This window comes from Podarcis gaigeae (assembly GCF_964106915.1).
Source record: "Podarcis gaigeae genome assembly, chromosome: 7".
NCBI lineage: Eukaryota > Metazoa > Chordata > Lepidosauria > Squamata > Lacertidae > Podarcis > Podarcis gaigeae.
The window spans coordinates 49,226,696-49,246,990 of NC_139683.1; the positions used below are offsets into that span (position 1 = coordinate 49,226,696).

At 40.9% G+C, this 20,295-nt stretch overlaps 1 protein-coding gene across 1 annotated transcript in view; it reads right to left on the reverse strand.

Moving 5' to 3' along the window:
• The window catches only part of APCDD1 (APC down-regulated 1), a 39,207-nt gene extending 19,272 nt beyond the window's left edge, over positions 1–19,935 (reverse strand). Inside the window, exons 1-3 of the mRNA XM_083746803.1 lie at positions 19,058–19,935; positions 10,472–10,655; positions 7,553–8,084 (exon numbers count right to left, since the gene is read on the reverse strand). Of these exons, the coding sequence (XP_083602929.1) occupies positions 7,553–8,084; positions 10,472–10,655; positions 19,058–19,115 (774 nt within the window). The 5' untranslated portion in view covers positions 19,116–19,935. The remainder of the gene's footprint in view (positions 1–7,552; positions 8,085–10,471; positions 10,656–19,057) is intronic.
• Between the last annotated feature and the right edge of the window lie 360 nt (positions 19,936–20,295).

Below are 20,295 nucleotides of genomic sequence, written 5' to 3' on the forward strand. Positions count from 1 at the left end.
TGTATCATTTTTGTGCTTCATGCTGTGGCCACAGACATGTGATCTGATGGTGAATTTGGGCTGACCCAATGCAAAAATCCTGAGAATCCCTGTGCATCCATGGTTTGTAACCACGTTTTTGCACCATTGCAGCCCCAGGCAACAGTGGGTGCGTGATTTTTGGGGGGCAGGCTGTAGCCATGGACATGCTATGTGCTCTGATGGTGAATTTGGGCTGACCCAATGCAAAGACCCTGAGGATCCATGTGGATCCATGGTTTGTAACCACGTTTTTGCACCATTGCAGCCCCAGGCAACAGTGGGTATGTGATTTGGGGGGGGGCAGGCTGTAGCCATGGACATGCTATGTGATCTGATGGTGAATTTGGGGTGACCCAATGCCAAAATCCTGAGAATTCCTGTGGATCCATGCTTTTTAACCACATTTTTGCACCATTGCAACCCCAGGCAACAGTGGGTGCGTGATTTTGGGGGGGCAGGCTGTAGCCATGGACATGCTATGTGATCTGATGGTGAATTTGGGGTGACCCAATGCCAAAATCCTGAGAATCCCTGTGGATCCATGCTTTTTAACCACATTTTTGCACCATTGCAGCCCCAGGCAACAGTGGGTGCGTGATTTTTTTGGTGCAGGCTGTAGCCATGGACATGCTATGTGATCTGATGGTGAATTTGGGGTGACCCAATGCAAAGATCCTGAGGATCCATGCTTTGTAACCACATTTTAAGTGGGGAGCGAAGAAAAAACAAAGAAGGGGCATTAGAGGGGTGTGCAGAGAAGCAGCTGGCTAAGAATGCAGGAGAGGGATTTAACGGGAGGGAGGAAAGAAAGGCAAAAGTTTCCCCTCACCCAAGCCAGCCAGCCTTCTCTCTCTCTCTCTCTCTCTCTCTCTCTCTCTCTCCCTCCCTCCCTCCCTCCCCCTCTCTCCTCTCTCTCTCCCTCCCCCCTCTCTCTCTCCCTCCCCTCCCCCCTCTCTCTCTCCCTTCCCCCCTCTCTCTCCCTCTCCCGCAGCAGCAACGGAGCTTGCCTGGAGGGGAGGGGCTTTCCCTGCTCTTTGTTCCGTTTCAGCAAACACAGCAACGAAACAGAGGGGGTGGGCAGTAAGACCCTGAGGCAGAATGCAGGAAAGCAGCCGCTTCCTCTTTTCAGGTTTCGCTTCTCCGTGCAGCGCCGCGATTTGATTTTTGCATGATTTTTCGGCTCCAGGGACCACACATTCGCTCTATAACACGCACAGACATTTCCCCTTCCTTTTTAGAAGAAAAAATCTGCGTGTTATAGAAGGAAAAATACGGTAGCTGTTTCTCATACATCTAGGAGTTTCCTGGTCAATACGGTCAAGTTTGTAATATCTACTCTGAATTATATTTGTCTAAATCAGTCTCCTTGATCTCTAAAAGTATGTGCCAGCTGTGAGTCACTGAATATTGTGCAGCATTCCCCAGTGTGTGTAAAATAATGCTCTGTAATTGTAGCCTTGGCTATTGGAAATCTAGAAAAAGACAGACCACACACAGAACCTCTTCACAATTAAATTGTGTTAAGAGTGCATATTCTTAATAACTGTCCTGTTAATGAATCACAAATAACAAAGTGTCCTGTTATTGATTCACTCCAGGATCTATCTAATTTACCGTTATTTGTGTGAATTCCCACAAAGAATGCAAATTGAAGCAAATAAGATATATGATTTGGTAAAGGCATAATTTGTTTGTTAATTGCTGTAGATTGTCATATTAAATAGCTTAACATATTCCTAGATAATAATAAAATATATTGGTTCTGGTGGCACAAGAGCAGAACATGATGAATGCGTCCTCAAATCAATTGATTATATAAACATACCACTATTTTTTGGCTCATTTTGTTTTTGTGTTTCTTTAACAGCTATAATTGGCCTGGATCTCCCTAGAGACTTCTGAAGGGGCCTGACTGCAACAACCAGAAGGCGCTGCCAACTGATCTGTTTGTGGGGCGTTTCCACCCACCCCTGGCATGCCCAAAGTAAATAAATTATCTAGGCTGCAACTGCACGTGGCCTATACTGCATACTCATTTACCCTACCGTACTCATATCTTTTCTTCACAAAACCACCTGATATTTGGAAATACAGTGGTACCTCAGGTTAAGAACTTAATTACCACTGTAAATGTTTTGCATTAGAGCGTGTGGCGCTGTGGGTTAAACCACAGAGCCTAGGACTTGCCAATCATAAGGTCAGCGGTTTGAATTCCTGTGACTGGTTGAGCTCCTGTTGCTCGGTCCCTGCTCCTGCCAACATAGCAGTTCGAAAGCACTTCAAAGTGCAAGTAGATAAATAGGTACCACTCAGGCAGGAAGGTAAACGGCGTTTCTGTGCGCTGCTCTGGTTTGCCAGAAGCGGCTTAGTCATGCTGACCACATGACCCGGAAGCTGTACACCAGCTCCCTCGGCCAATAAAGCGAGATGAGCACTGCAACCCCAGAGTCGGCCACGACTGGACCTTATGGTCAGGGAAGGGTCCCTTTACCTTTACTCATTTCTTTTCTTCACAAAACCACCTGATACTTGGAAATAAATGTTTTGCATGAGAGCAATCAAAATGCTGCACTGAACAGCTGCTCTTACCCCACTAGGAAGTGCTGCTTTAACTAATGCAGCTACACTATTTAATAACAGTAATAATAATAATTTATACCCCACCATTCCGGCTGGGTTTCCCCTGCCACACATGCATTTGGGATCATATTGTTGAAGGGTATGAAGTTTATATGAATTTATGAATAAAGACAGTCTTTATATTTAATTGTGAATAAATGCTATTTACTTAAGGACCACAAAGAAGACATTTTAGCAGGGAAAGTCTGCTACATTCTGTGTGCTTGAACAAACTTTTGAGTCTTTGGAAACGTGCTCAAATTAGCAGCTTGGCTTAGATCTGTCTGGTTTTCACTTTGGGTCTTTGATTTATCATCCTGCCGCTAAACTGCTGTAAAGAATTTGGAATAAGATCAATTCTGTTCAGCTTTAGCATTCCTAACATATCCAGGAATCATTTGCTTTTAATTACCACTCAGTTCAACCATATTAGTAGTATAAATGTGGCTTCCACATCCAATTCTGCAGCTTTATCAACTTAAAAATCTTCAAGGTTCTCTTATTTTTCATAGATGCCTTAATTATTTTAGCTGTGTTTTTATATTTTAAAATAATAATAAAGAGGAAATGAAACAAGCCTTGCCAGACAGATTCTGTACAATACACCTGATTCACTTCAGAGGTGATTTCCTCACCCAGCACACTATGTGACCATAAAAGCCTTAAAAAAACAAGTTGATTTAATGTTTCTGTTTATGCACGGTGTCCAGTTTCCAGAAGAGTCTGAGACTAGTCGTTTTGAACTCAATTAAGCATTTAAGCTCATTTTCAGCTGAGTCCCCGTGGACTGACAATTAGAAAAGGAAAGAAGTTCAAAGGAGAAAGGTTATAACCTCATAGCTCTATATTTTGTGTGGTCTCAAAATGCATCCTATGCTTTCATCCTTCATATATTTAGGAAAGCCATTACGACCTATAGCTAAGTTACACAAGGGGTCAAACTGCACATGATGTTCAGATGTGTAAATGTTTCTTTGAGAGTTGTTGTTGCTTTACCCAACGCAGTTGTGAGAAGCTGTAAACTGATGTGGAAGTTTGCATTGGAGGACATCTCTTTCCATAGTAGATATTTTTCCTTTCCAAATTGTTCTCTGCAAGCTCTTTGACACCCAAGAGGGGAATATACAAATGCAAATATCTTCTCATCCATGGCATCCCCCCCCAAAAAAACCACACACTTGGGGGCAAATTATTATTATTACAACAATTTAAAAATAAATTACAGTAACATGACTAGGGCGGGCAATAAAAAGATGTCACAGGCAGCAAAGACCAATGTCTTCAGCATAAAAGAGAAACTATATAATGAAGGTGTCAAACACACTTCTGTAGGGAGGAAATTCTGTAATTTAGGATCTGCCACAGAGAATGCCCTCTGCTGGATCACACCCACCCCCCAAATTTCTGAGGGTGGCCCATGCCCACTGATCTACACATCCAAAATGTTCTGTAGGGAATGAAGTAGTCTTTCAAATATTTAGAACATACATCATTAAACACTCTAAATACTAATGTATTAAGGCCCCAAAACTAACTGGTGACTAATGCAGCTGTTTTAAACATGAGTTTAAACATGATCTCGGTTCTAAACAGAACTCCAGCCAGTAATCTGGGTGCTACATAATGGACCAGCTGAAGCTTGAGAAGATTAGACTGCTGTGGAAGTGATATGCTCCCCACTTGGTTTTGGGTTAAATAAAGCTCCCCCCACAAAAAAACCCACAGGGGAAACATGTAGTTTTGACCCAAAATATTATAGTCATGTATATTCATGTCTGCATTAAAATCAGTATCTGCATTGGGCCCCTACTGGAAACAGAATGCTTGTCAAGATGGACCTGGTCTGACCAGCCAGGAGGTTCTTCTGCTTGTTTCTCATGAGAACATAGCCATTGTGACTTTGAATAGAAGAATACAAAATGTAAAACAGTATTTAAAAGAATTCTGTTGAAAAAAAGATTGCATTTCTCTTGCTGACATTCTTTCCTAACTGACAGAAGAAATCTATTTCACCACAGATACGTAAATATTTTGCATGTCCATTCAATGGCGCTTTATTAAGTAATTATGCGAAGCTGGTTACAAGCATGGTCACTTCTGCAAAAAATAATTGAAAAATAAAGAAGAATTCTTAAGCTAGAATTAACCCAAAACTTTTCTTCTGGAACTAATTGATGACAGTTAAAGTCTCGAATGTGGTTCCAATTGCTATAGGCATTCCTTTGAGATGCCATCAGAAAAGATGTGCAGACAGCCCCACTGCAAAACTGCAGCACTCTGCTTCAATCCCTTTCTCTCTCTCAGTTCCTCAGATTTACACATGATTTGCTAATGACTTGTTTCTCTCTTAATGCTCTAAACTATAACCCCTGGTCTTTTGTTGTGGCTATATCACCCCCATTCTATTTCCCAGCAATGCTTTCTTTGCCTACCTTCTCGGCAACATTTGCTTTCTTCAGTAGAATTCTCCACTCCCATCGTTCAGCCCGGACACTGAGGTCCAGCGCCAAGGGCCTTCTGGCAGTTCCCTCACTGCAACGTTACAGGGAACAAAGCAGAGGGCCTTCTCGGTAGTGGTACCCACCTGTGGAATACCCTCCCATCAGATGTCAAGGAAATAAACAACTACCGTATCTGACTTTTAGAAGACATCTGAAGGCAACTCTGTTTAGGGAAGTTTTTAATGTTTGAAGTTTTATTGTGTTTTTTATAATCTGTTGGAAGCTACCCAGAGTGGCTGGCAAAACCCAGCCAGATGGGCGGGGTATAAATAAATAAATTATTATTGTTATTAATATTTTGTTCTGGCTTGAATTTTCAAGAGATATCATGGCACATATCAAAACTGTTACTTCTAGAGATACAGAGGTACCTTGGGCAACAAACAACAACAGGAAGACAAAAGGGAATGACTTATTTGAATTCAATTAGCAGAGAGGTGATGTATCTAAACCATGAAGTATGAAACGGTCATTTGCAAACTTGGACAGTTAGAAATATTAGCCAGAGTCTGTGTTCCTTGATTTTTATTCCCTCCAATCTGGATCAGGACATTGGAGGCTAGACCTTAGCAGCATGGTTCTCATTCCAGGACAACTATCATATCAGCAATTCCAAAGACAATTCTTACGTCCTTCTGTTATACCCAGTTTCATCTTTATGACAAAAGGAAGTTCCAGGTGCTAGTGTTAGGCTTATCTCAGTGTGAACCATTATGCACTCAATGGCTGCAACCTCAAAAACTATGAAAAAAAGAGCTACTGCTCACTAGTTCATTTTATTATCTGGACCCAATGCATTCTGGCTTCAGGCCCACCTTGGCACCAAAACAACTTTAGTTGCCCTGGTTGCTGACCTTTATTAGGAAATAGGGGAATGTGAACCTGTTGCTTCTCCATGGTCGCTTGGAAGCTTTGGATACCACTGATCATGGAACAGCTCTATGGGTTGGGAGTTGAACGGTATGGTGGTTCCATACTTACCTGCAGGGTTATTCTGAGAGATATGCATTTGGGGGATTCCTACTCAGGCCCTTATCAATGTGTCTGTGCTGCGGGGTCTCACAGGCTTCATGCTTTTTAACATATGAGGCTGATGGGTGAGGTCATTGGGGGAATTTGGGGCATGGTGTCATCACTATGCAGATGATTCCCAGGTCTATTTCTCCTTACCATCTGCGCAGGTGTTTAACAGATGCCTGAAGGTTGTAATGGGGTGAATGAATCCCAGCAAGATGGACATTCTGTTGGTGGGTAATTGTGTCCAGTAATTGTGTTCTAAATAGGGTTGCACTCTCTCTGAAGGAAAGGTATGTAGCATAGGGATACTGTTTTGTCATTTGAGGCTCAGGTAGCATGGAGTGCCTTTTTCCAGTTCCCCCTTGTTTGCAAGCTAGAACCATTCCCAGATTGGAATAAACTGACCACAATAATCCATGCCCTGGCAACCTCTTGATTAGATTATTGTAATGCATTCCAGGTGGGGCTACCTTTAAAGATGGTCCACAAGCTGCCAGAGTTCTGAATGAAGCAGTTTACTGGATTTTAAATGAACAGGTAAATAATACACTATGAATTTGGTAGCATAAAATATGAAGAATATAAATTAGTAAAAATCTTAGTGGATGTACACTGAATCTGCAAGTGCTCAAAAGCAATGAATTAGGTAAAGTTTTATTTGCTTCTTTTTATCAGGATTTTAATGAGCATCTGTAGACCACACAACTGTGTTGTGACCTTAAGCTACTTTTACCTGACCTGCAGATATACAAGATTTCTAGTAAAACATAAAAGCAAAGCAAAATAGCCTCTGAGATGGTTGGCTGGTCGGCTGGAATAGTTTCCAGACATTCAAGAAAAATTGAATATATTCTATTATTATCAGGAACATTTCCAAGTGCATGGAAGCTTGGAAGGGCACAGGCTAAGGGAAAAGATGGGAACCTTATTACTTAAGAATCTGTTTGCCACAACAATACTTAGAAACATATTGAAGTGTTAACAACAAGAAACTATAGTTTGGTTAAAGGAGGAAGTACAGCTTAGAATGACAAAAGACGTAATACAGGGGTTGGGAAGCTCTGGCCCTTGAGCCCTAGGCAAGCTAATGTAGCCTGTTGGACAGTTTTGCCATGCCCATCTGTCACTCACATGACATTGTATGATGTCAGGTGCAGGTCATGTAAAGCTGCAGCTCTCAAAAAAAAATTGGGATGCAAGTCATAAAGAAGCAGCAGTAATAAGGGATGTGAGAGGGCATTGGGCAAAAGCTGTGGAGGAAATAAGACTCATGCTTGTGGCATATGAAGATCTTTTGCATGAGAGTTTTTGGCTTAGGTATTTGGGGCATTTCCTGCAATAAAGGGATACTCTTTGCATGTGCCTTGGAACTGAAAACCGAAATGTTCACATACCTTAGCATTTTGAAGAGGGGGCTGGTAACTAGATGGACGATAATACATCCTCTGAGCAGGATCAGTGTGTATGTCTCCAAGAAATAGCTCCTCGACCAAGTGATCTAAATTATGGTGAAGGTACTGTTTCTCCACACGGATTAGTTGAAGCTCATGCATAGCAAAATTCAGTGCTCTGGTGCATTCGTAGCCATTCTCTTCTCTCCATAAATCGTAGCTCACATTCTGCTCCCAGGCTTTATCTTCTGGTACAAATCCAGGGCATGTGCGGTTCACCAACTGACTTAGTCTCTCAGCCACTGGCTCACTATGGCAGATTATCTGTATGTTGTGCAGCTGATAATCTGCTTCAGTCCCTCCTCGAATGATCCAGGATGCTTGGCGAAGGCGAATTTTGCCACGGATAACTAAGGTATAGATTGGGTTTGTGCATCGGTTACCTCTGTAGTAAAACTGATAGGCCTTGAATGTATTGTTGTGGTAGAATTTGTAGGATCTAGTGATGAATTCTGGGCCCGACCTTACTTCACAACTGTAACCAAATTGCAAATAAAAGCATAAGCTTAATGAAGTGTGAAATGAAGTATATCAAAGTAGTCAATAAGAAGATGACAGTACTAATAACACATTTAATTAACACCACAATATTCACAATAGTGAACCAAAATAGTAATTTTTCTCATCTTCCTTTACTTAACATTAAGTTTCTGGTTTCATTTTTTAAAAGACGTTTTAAAAGGTATATTAGTTCTATGCTGCATTTGATACTTTTATTTTCATTTTATTGCTGACTTCCTCTTTTCTCCACATTTAGTGCACCAAGTACTTAGAATTGCAAAGGTAAAGGTAAAGTGACCCCTGACCATTAGGTCCAGTCACAGACGACTCTGGGGTTGTGGCTCTCATCTTGCTTTACTGGCCGAGGGAGCCGGCGTACAGCTTCCGGGTCATGTGGCCAGCATGACTAAGCTGCTTCTGGCGAACCAGAGCAGCACATGGAAACGCCGCTTACCTTCCCACCGGAGCGGTACCTATTTATCTACTTCCACTTTGACGTGCTTTTGAACTGCTAGGTTGGCAGGAGCAGGGATCGAGCAACAGCTGTGGATTCGAACCACCAACCTTCTGATCGGCAAGCCCTAGGCTCTGTGGTTTAGACCACAGCGCCACCTGCATCCCTACTTAGAATTGTGGCAACACTATTCCAAGTGCTGTCAAGGAAGACAAAGATTTCCCCCTACAATACCATTATCTGTTCACTTTTGGCACCAGGCAGCCAGTGGTGAATCAAATGCTACTGCTGGCAGTGGCCAGAGTAAGGCCCTGAAATAGAGCATTATGGGTGTGAGGCAGTGAAGGGTTAGCCATGGAGCTGCTGAGCCCCAGGCTGTTCCAGGCCCCCCACATGCACCAGCCTGGAGCTGCCACAACAGAAAATAATGGCTGGCATGAGCTGGCAGTGCTTCAGATATGACAGCTGTTTTGATGCTCCTGGCCAGGGTTTAGAATTGCTTTGCCTATCATGCTTAGAGTAAACCCATTGAAATCAATGGAACTTCAGGTGACTTCAGTGACTCTACCCTAAGCGTGAACATGTCTGGATCCAACTTTAACGTCTTTTTTTCCTTCTTCAGTTTTTCTTAAATATGTATACCTAACATGAAAAAGCTTCTGTCAAAGCCTCTAGACCTGAAGATAAATATTCTCATAAGCTCAATAGCTTTTCAATGAGCCCCTTCCTGTTTTATTTCTGTGTGACAATGTGGTTATGTTTCTTAAGAGATAGGCAACACTTTTAATATATTTCTACTTCCATGGTGATAAAATCAACAAGGAAAAGGAATGACCACACCTGCCTGGCTTCAGGCAAGCAAAGTAATAAACATGCTTTAATGTGTTTATAAAATAAACCCAAACTAGAACATCTGAAATATTTGTGTAAGGCTTATAGTTTCAAAAAAAGGGGGGTTTAAGCCGAGCTCTTCCTAGTCTGCTTGCTTTCTGCAAGTACAACAGATCCCTCCTAAGTGATGGGAGCCCAACATCTTCTCCCTGACTTTCCAGTGATATCTGTGGTGGATTTGAGTGAGGATTACTGCTTACTCAAACACTATTTTTATTAACTTCAGTGATGGGTTTGCCTGAATAAGGACTGCAGGACTGGGCTTGAAGGGAATCTTATATCCCAAGGAGCCTTCCTAAGAAAATAATTGTAAGTACACAGCTGTATACTTGCAAGCTGAGACTACAAAATAAATACCTCTGTCTAACTGAATGTTTGTGATCTCAGATAAGCACTTGTGCATGCTTAGGCTCGTCAGCTAAAGCTTCATAATTTCATTTTGTTAATGAACTTTGTTTTATACACATGTCACATGATACAGCAATAAAGGCAAGGATTTATTCACTCGCCCTTGTAAGCGGTCTGAATAAGCAGATGACATATGAACATCCTATGAATAGGCTGGCAATTTTCAACAACACTGTGGTTTCCAAAGTAAGGAAGACTGAAATGCCTTACTGTTTAATATACGGACAATAGCCACAAAATTCTGAAGGCTCACTTTTGTGGCCAGAAAAGCTTCTGTGTCCATAGGAGAAGTTTTCAGCTTTCCTCTCAATAGCAGACCCCCCCTGCCCCGCCCCCACAATGTAAACTGCTTTAGAAGCATTTCTTAGTTTAGGGAGGCTGCTATATTGAAAGAGAAAGAAAAGACAAAAGCTCACTGTGTACATTAAACTAGCTGTGAGTTTAAGTGGATTATAGCCTACCAAAATATAGTTAGTAACCAATCTGTACAGTATGGTGTCCTACTTTTCTATGTCTCTAAAGTACTTGCCTCCTGACATTAATGTCTACCAAAGCATTGTAGCATGTTTTCTATATAGTATCATCATCATGTTTGTCGGCAGTCTTACCCGGTGGAGACCCAGTGTCCCTCGATAGTAGGAGGCATTTGCACAGTAATTCGGGCTCCATTATGAAGATGTTTCAACATGTGAGGACACTGTGACTCCTTGAAAGTTCTCCACGCGCTCTTCTCTAATGATCGAGGGTGTGACCTGCTGTCTGGATGAAGAAGTGCAGAACCTTCTCCCAGCCCTGTGAGAAATCAGAGATAGCATATGAAATAAATTCTGGTGAATTTGGAGAACTAAAACTGTTTGCATATAATGACTATAATAAATAGCTTTGCTTGCTAGTAATCTTCAGATGTGAAAGACTCCTTTCATGAATGGGCTTTGTACATTTGATGTATTTAGGGTAGAGTCCCACATTATGTTCCTGTGCATAAGCACTCAAGTAGGAGGATCAGTGCATTTTATTATATAAAAATGGGCATGGAAATTGACATCATGTAGAATAACTTCCTCCTCACAGTGGAATATATACAACCATATATCTAAGAGACAACTTCATGCAAGGGAAAATGCTTTATTTGTTGCCACAGATACTTACTTTATTTTTTTAACAGTTGTATTTTTTTAAAAAAACCAACAACAACAAACACACTCTAGGAGTATCAATAACAGCATTCTGTTTATCATTTCAGAAGGCGTCAAACTCCCCCTGCCCTTTCTCTTCAAACATCTTTACTAAACAAAGTCCCCAACTGACCACAATTGACCAGAAATTTACTGAAACAGCCAGACCCTACATCTTTCTATACCATTTCTTTAGTTTCAGAATTTGTTTCATGTTCTAATAGTTAACATGGCCCCATAGATTTGCATGTCATGAGCTGCTATTCTGGTGCCCCACAGACCTGCTAAGTCTGTTAAATGAGGACTGAGGTAACATCAACCAGTCGTGCACATGTGTATGTGCGCATGTACACAATGCTCACTTTAGAAAATAAATTAATTTGGAAAATATACACATATATGTAGTGCATTTCTAAGTAAGTTTACTCAGAAGTATGTCCCACTAAGCTTAACGATGCTTACAACAAAATATATTTAGGATTCTACTCTTAATTGTGCAGTAGAAAAGCTATTTACCAGCATCATAACTTGTATATTTGGACAAACTGTACAATATGTTGACTGCTATGTGGAATGGAAAGATATGTTAAAAAGTGAAAATTATATTGAATCCATCAGTTCTTGAAACTTTCCTTAGATGCTGTATGCATATAGCAGTCATGCAGAAACATAATTCTTGGCATGCACCAGTTCCTTTATTCTGATGTTGCGTTGGACAACTAGTTTGCCACTGTGATTCAGTGAATAAAGATTAGGATTGAGACTTGGGTTCCAATTCCAGCTCAGTCACCAGTGTACTGTAATGATTAAAACAACTTCCAGATCTGAACTGTCATTTTTAAAGCTGCAGAACTGCCATCTTAAAATTGTTGGAAATCTAATTTATTATGCAAGATTTAATGTATACATATGGTTTTTAATACATGAAAGAATCAGAGAAAGACATGGTATTTGCATATAGGTGAATTTCTGCATTAAATATACTGAGGCTGCAATCCTGAATGCACCCACTAGTGAATAGGTCTCACTGAACACACTGGTCATGTTCAGACACTGCACTAAACCGTAGCTTAGCATAACATCAGTGAGCCATGGATTCACGTGCTTCTTTCCTCTCCTGCACCACCAGGGAACCATATGCTGCTTTGTCCAAATTAGCATTAATAAACATTAACTACAATTTGTTCAAAACAATGTTAATGTTAACCAGCTTATCAGTTCAAAGCCAGAAGCAAATATTTCCTTACTTCTCCTTCCAACTGTGTCAGAGAAGGATAGCAGAGAGCACATGAGCACAATGATTGCTGTGGCTTGTTTACATCACACTAAACTATAACATCTGCACTGGGCTCTAGACCTTACTTCTGAGTAACCATGCATAGGATGCCTCTGTAAGGCTGTTAGTTAATATTTCCACGAGGGTGAATTAAGACTTGCTCCATTTGGTACAATGGCTCAATAAACTGAGTTCTTGTGAAACCTGTAAACATTATCTCTGTTATTACAATATAAATACAATTCATTTTGTCTAGCAAATGTTTCAAGTAAAACTTATCAGCTTTTGAAAGTTTCCAGCAAATAAAACACAATTTATTTAAAGGAGAAGCCTTTGTTTATCTAATCAATTCCGCTAAACAAATATATAGATATATATTGATGTGGGAAACAGTTAGATAAGCTCACCACTACCGATCCTAATACACTGCAAAAAAAGAAAAGAAAAAAAAGATTACATTGGAGATTATTATTTCTCACTGCCAAGCAGATGTTTCTGTTAGTAGCTCTGCTTTAGTCACTCTGGACATCAAAAGGATTAAAGTCTTGAAAAATCACCAAATTCATTAAGCAGGAAAGTCTAGGCCTCAGCAGAATACTGGCAGCACTGTAAAAGGTAATGATTATATATGCTTGCACAACCAGTGTCTATAGATCACATTGGGGTGCTGTAGCACACTGCTGCAAACTCAGTGTGACAGAGAAGATAATTAAGTTTGGGGCACAGTTTGCCATTTCCCCTAACAATGGGGTCTCCAGGAATCAGATGGCAGGATTCATCCCTTTAACTGTGTCTCTGACTTTTCTGTGTCTTTCAGCAGGAGCCATTCACTTTTATGAAAGAAAGATGGCTCCCATTCAAGTCTGCACTTCTGGTTCTTGATGGTGGACTGGCAGCCAGGCACACAGCATGTACTTCATTGTTGGCAAAGATCAGGTACAAATGCACATCCAGATGTGTGCTTTTTGCATGTGATTCCCCAAAGGTGCTGTCAATCACTGGGTCTTTTAATACTGGTGAGAACATACCTATTATTTGAAGCCCTGCAAGCAATTTTTATTATCCATGAATCCATTGCCAATGATATGCAGCATCGCGATGTGCTCAACTTTGGATTTGGCCCAAGCTGGTCAACAGCATTCAGTACTGCATACACACATGCAATATTAATGTGAGAATTATATTTAGATCTACCTAGGCTACAAAAGTAATTGACCGAATTTATGGGAAAAAATTAATCAACTTTATTTATTGGATTTCTTACCTGTCCTTAACCAAAAGGCCCCAGGGCAAGTTATAATATTAAAATAATCAGTTAAAACAATTTGCAATCAGAAGTAGATCCTTAAAATTCTTAGGCGTAAATGTTTAATTGGGTAAAAATATCCTCCCAAGATTTAAACAGTGTGTGTGGAATTATTTTAAATACATGTATGTATCAAAACTTTTTCAAGACCTACACTCCCAGCACTTAATTAATAAGAACATACATTCTGAAAGAGGGGGTTAAATTTGTTTAGTTAATAAGGAGGCAGGTTTATAATAACTCAAGTTATTAACTCATCAAAAGGAATATTTTTGTGCCTGCAATTATGCCTTTTAATCTAATCTACCACAGATTTCCATTTTCAAAATTAACAGATGGAAAGAAAAAATATCAAACTACGGTTCAAGTATATCCCTAGTTTAATAAATGCATGTGATAAATGTAGAACAGTATTGGTCCAAGTCCTAATTCTTAATATTGGCTACATTTTTCACCTATTAGGGAGGCTACATTTTTCACCTATTAGGGAAAGGAGTGGAGTCCTGTTGCTAATTAAATCACATAGAGAACTTTTTGTGATAGAGCAACCTATAAATGCTGTAAATTAAATATTAAGAAAATCATATCGTAAAACAGGAACACTATCACACAAACACATTCCAAGAAATTATAAGGTGTAATATATATTTTTATGTACAAATTTTGTACATTATGTATTTGAAAGGTTCAATATGGCTGCAACAAGTACTACCTTGAAGAATTAAACCGAAGATAAGCAAATGTGAATTTACCGAACAACAACAAAAATATAAATACTGCAAGGCTGGTATGTCTCTTCAAATAATTTGTGATATTTTAAAACTGAATTAGCTAAACTGTTTTGAATCCACCTTTGCTGCCCATCTTGTTAATCAGAGTTGCTAGAGCCGAATGATTTTAGCATTTGACATCTGAAACATTTGTGGCTTTTTGTATAAGCAGAGCAAACCACGATAATGGACAAGTTCCAGCTGCAAACCTCTTTTGACATTCAACAGGTTTTATTTTGATTAATGAACACAAGGAGGATTTTTTTTTAAGGCTGTTCCTGTGTTGTTGAGATACATTTATGAAGCAATATTAGCATGGATCTGAATCTTGAATTGCATTTTACTTTTATATTTCCATTTGATAAGCAACCAAACTTGACTTCAAAAAGGTGTGTTAGAATTTTATTGCCTATTTATGTAAACACATTTAATATACCTCTGGATTGCCAGATGCTGTCCAGCTGGCTGAGATACAGCTATGTGATATTTTGGCAGCATTTCTTTTCAGTTATTGTTTGGCTAGCTGCTGATGAATGTTAAGGGGTGGTTAAGGGGTTAGTGTGGTTAAACTGAGTAAGAGTCAATACACAACAGTGTGGCCCAAAAGGCCAATTCCATTTCAGCTTGTTTTAGCAGAAGCAATATATCAAATAGTGGAAAATAATATTAGCGTTATGCATCAGTGATATATTAAATCTGTCTGGGACATTCTATTCAGTTTTTGAGCACTGGTTTTCATGGATGCTGATGAAATGTAAAGGGATGGGAAACCTGTGGCCTTCCAGATGTTACTGGACTTCAAATCCCACAAGCTCCAGCCAGCATGGTCAACAAACAGGTATGGTGGGAGATGTGATCCAGCAACACCTGGAGTTTCCCTACCCTGCCATCAAGGATTCCAGAAGAGAACAGAGGAAGAAATATACAAAAGAAGTCATAAAAGGAAAGGGCAATGGGGTACATGCTTAGAACTGAGATAAGACTATCTAGATAGGTCTATCTAAGCCACTAACTTATTTTTAATAGCAGCCAGCTTAATGCTATCAAAAATCCCACATGCAGAGTAGAAGAGCAATAACTCTTCCTGGTGTTTTTGCTGGCAAGCAGCTGTTATTCAATTGCCTTTGGGCACAAACGTTCCATGTAGCAAGGTGGCTAACGCCCATTGATAGACCTACTTTCCTTGAATTCATCTAATCGTCTTGAAAGCCATTTAAACCGGTGGCCATCACTACATCCCATGGCAGTGAATTCCAAAAGCTAATTTATACATCATGTGAAGTACTATCTCTTCACTATTACTATTTATTCTCTTCCTGAATAAATTTTACTGGGTAGCCACAAGTTCTAGAATTACATAGGAAAATTTAAAAAGTTGTCCTGGTGCTTGTTTAATTTATAGCCCATCTATCCAACAAAGTCTGTAGTAGTCGTTATATCAAAAAACAACAACCCCAGTATAAAGTATTACACAAATCTGTACCAAAATCATAATCGTTGCTGAATCCTACAGATTCTTATTCATGAACAAGTTCCTGATAGGAACAGAACATTTTCATTAAGCATGTTTAGGAGTTAAGATGCACTGAAAAAAGCTACAAGTATTGCATCCAACTGTCTATCCATATGGTTTTTCCACATCAGCTCTCCATCCCTGTGTTGTTAATCAGTGACTATGGCCTGAACAAGTTAATTTTCTCTCTTCTCCTTTTTCTTTTTAATGTTCCCATCTGATGACACTAGTGTGTGTGTGCATGCAGACAAGGCTCCCCATTTCAACTTCTCTTGGCAGCGGCTTGTTTGATCTGACTATTGGCCTTGATTTGTTTCACATTTCAGCCAAAGTTTAAAACAGCTGGGTAATTCTAAGCAGATGAGCCTGAGAGTCTAACCCTATAATTATACCTTCTCTCCTTACTTAGCCTCTAACTTCAAACCTTCCGTTTTGATTTCTAGACGCCCAGATCACAGAATTTTAAAGTGCACCTTGGCGTCCATGCAGGTCTGTCTCAACCAGACATATTTATACAGTCTATATATTTTGTAGTTTGAGTTGAAGGGGAGGAATAAAAAACCCTTTGATGAGCAAGTCTTCTGTCTATAAAAGCAAGAGATACACAGAATGCTCATGATCTTTATTATTTACTATGTGGCATTTATGTACTTTGCGTGGTCCGAATAAAGGGGAAGATGTAATTCCTGTGTTCCAAAAACTATAGCAATGACCATTTGGGATTTTAGACATCAATAGTGCATAAAATTAGGCATGTAACTTAGTAAGGTATCTAAATAATGCAGAGTTTGCTTTTCAGATATGCTTACTCTCCACAGCTGCCACTGATGATTGCTCAGCATGTTTGAAAATTCAGCAATGGAGTTCAGTGCTGGGGTCATATCTGCCTAAATGTCACTTCATCTCCTACTGGATGGTTATCCAGCAGTGAAGAGTAAGTCTCCCAATAAACATTTTTGAAGTGTTCAAATACCACTTAGAAGGAAATGCTACATACTTTATAGTAGCTCTGGACTAGGTATTATTAAAACTTGAATATTGTGTCTATGGAAGAACACGTTTTTCTAGGAATGAGCATGGTTCCTACAAAAGGAAGTCTTGCCTCATCAGTGTTTTATAATTCATTGGATGTGGGGGCTGTCAACAAACATGGATCAGGGTAATCTGGAAGATATTATATACTTGAGCTTTCAACAAAATCTTTACCAGAATCTCTTGAGTAAACTTAGAAGTCCTGGGATAAGGGGGGGGGGGCTATCCTCTTACAGATGAGTAACTGGCTAAAGAACAAAAAGCAGAGGGTAGCAATAAATGAACAATTTTCAAAATGGAGGGAACTAAGAAGTACCCCTATGCCAAAGATCTATATTGGGACTGTTTCATTATGATCAGGGAGGAATATGCTTCAAGTTTTCTAAGTTTGCAAATGATGTCAAATTATTCAGATTGTGGAAATGCAAAGGCAGATTACTAAGGATTATTCAGAGAGCTCTCCACATATTGGATTAGGGCAGCAAAATGGCAAACAGGTTTCAACAGAATAAGTGTAGAGTGGTGCACGCTTAACTTCAACCCAACTATATATACCCTTATATGATTTGAAACATTGTGATTATGCAAGATATGATGTGGTTGTAGTAGTTAGTTCAATGAAAGCATCAACAAATTCCGCATCAGCGGACGAAAGGCAGAATTATTAGGAAAGGACAGAAAGCAAGACTGCCAGTGTCATAATAACCTTATATAATTGTATGATGTTGTTGCATTTAAAATCTATTATACAACTCTAGTCTTGTATATGATAAAAAAATATACAGATTTACGCAGAAGTGGGCCAGGTGCATAAAAGGGTAAGCAAATGATCAAGGGTGTTGAGAGACCTTCTGTATGAGGCGTTGGGGCTTTTCAGTTTAGATAACAAGGCAACTAAAAATGAGCATAAAAGAGTTTTAAGATAATGGACACTGTGAGGAAATCAGAAAGAGTTTTTTTCTTCTTCCTCTCACAATACTAGAACGCAGGGTCAGCTGATGAAATTAATTCACAGCAAATTCAGGACACACCAAGGAAAATACTTCCTCATAATAAACTTAAGGAACTCATTGCCATAAGATGTGATGGTGACCAGTTGGCTTAGCCTGCTTTAAAAGAGAATGAAACAGATTAAGGGAGCGTATGTCTATAAATGGCTAAGGGGAACTTGCATGTTAAGAAATAACTCTTTGAAAGCGGTTGCTGGGCAGATGTTATTGCTGTCTACCCTTCTTGTGGACTTTCCAGCTGACTACTGTTGGAAACAAGATGCTAGATGAGATGGTCCCTTGGTCTGAATCCGCTTGTGTCCGAGTAGTGTAACTGAAGTCAATGAAATAAAGAGTTTGAGCCTGTAGCCTGAAACTCTTTCCACGTGATCAAGCATGCAGAATCCAAGTTATGCTCTAAACATTTTGCCCATGGATACAATTAAGAAAACAGAGACAGAGGAAAAATCACGCCATATAGCCCCCAAATGGGACAAGCTAATAAAGATCAAATGTATCCTGTTCAAAGCTTTATAGGCATAAACCTACCTTTTCACTACAGACGGCTTTTATATTGTGTCTTTCAGAACCACCAAAAATCACCCAGCCAACCACAAGTAATATACAAGACATTTCTACATGTTGAAGGAGCACTTTCTGACTCTAGAAAACACACCACACAATTTTTGCCTATTCAAACTAGTTAGCTTTTCTGGAGAACCGAGAGCTCTTGCTTCCAAGCACTGATGTTTGTGGCAACGTTTATATCTAAAACAGGTAAAATACAGCTTTTCACTGCAGATAGCCCTTAGCCTAAAGTGACTCGAGAAAGGGGAAACCATACATAAAGAATAATTATTATTATCCACAAGTGCAGCACTACCAACGTGTGAGGCTGCTCATTACTACCATAAAATATTCAGGTTGCCACTTCGAAGAAAGATCCGCCTAAATAACAATAATAACTAATAAATTCATTATTTATATCCCACCCATCTGACTGGGATTCCCCCAGCCACTCTGGGCAGCTTCCAGCAAAATATAAAAACAAAACAAAACGTCAAAAACTTCCCAAGTTTTTAAAGTTGCCTAAGAGAGTAAAAGCAATAAACATTTCTCGCAGATATACTCACCATGCAAGAGCAGGGCTAGGAACAGGTATCTCACCAGGCTGCAGCAGAGACAGGACATTTCCAGCTCTCCAGCGGCTTCCCCCGTCCAAGCCTCTCACTTTTCCTTCCGCCTCTTTCTTCCTTTTATCCTCCGGCGCTTTCTTCCTCTCCCTCAACACTTTCTTCTCCGGGAAGCTTTGTGCCTCCCTTGCAATACCAATAAGCCCCCGACCCCCGCCACACACGCACACAAAATCCTTGTGCGGGAAGAAGATGAAGGGGCGGGCTGGAGAGCCGCTTCTGGGCACCCACCTGGCGGAATCAGAATCCCCGCTCTCTCTCCGGGGCCAGCGGCACGAGCAGAAGGAGGAGGCAGCCAAGTCCCAGCTCCTCGCGCGGCGGCTTCTACCCGAGGCTGAACTCCACGCGCTCCCCCTCCTGCGCGGAGGGCTTTCAACACAAGGCTGTGCGCCCCATGCCGGGCGCCCCGAAGGACTCTGGGCGCGCGCAGAGAGGCGTCTGGGGCTCCTCAGGCGCCTTCCCTGCCCTCTGCAACCTCTCTGGTCGTCCCTGTTTCCCTACCGGCTTCTCCTCCGCGGCTTATTCTCCTCACTGAGCTGCTGCTGCCGCTGCAGAGACTCCCCTTCATATTTCCCCTTCCAGCGGGCAGAGGAGGAGGAGGGGTCGGGGAGGGGCGCTGCTCGCCTCCGGATCCCGAAATCGGACACCCTCGACTTGAAAGGAGACTACAAAGGGCTGGGAGATATGCGGAGGGGGAGGATTGCGCCGTTCCCGCCCAGGGCGCGGTCCCCGCCTCTGCCCTTCCCCTCAGTCATGGGTACCAAGCGAGTCAGATGGCCCGGGCTGAGGGGGGAAATGTCGGGACTCATCAAAGAGCTTCATTTATCAGGCGCCTCTGCAGAGGCGGCCCGGGCAGATCAAAGACCGGGAAATCCCAAAGAGCGGCGGTTGTGTCAGTCGCTGTTGTCGGCTTCTTTTGGCAGGGAAGGAGCTGCTTCTAATTGTGGAGAAGCCTGCCGTGCTCCACGCACACCAGAGATTTCCCACTCAGTCGGGTTGCACAGATGATTTGTGGTTTAAGGGGCTATTCCTTAAAGGGCGGGGCATCCTTATAAGGCCTCTTCACCTAAGGAAAACTCGTGCGTGTGGGCATGTGTGCTCCCCTCATAATGATGCATGCAGTACCTACCACAGCTAACCACAACCAATTAAGGATTTATTTGCTTTTATTTGTATAA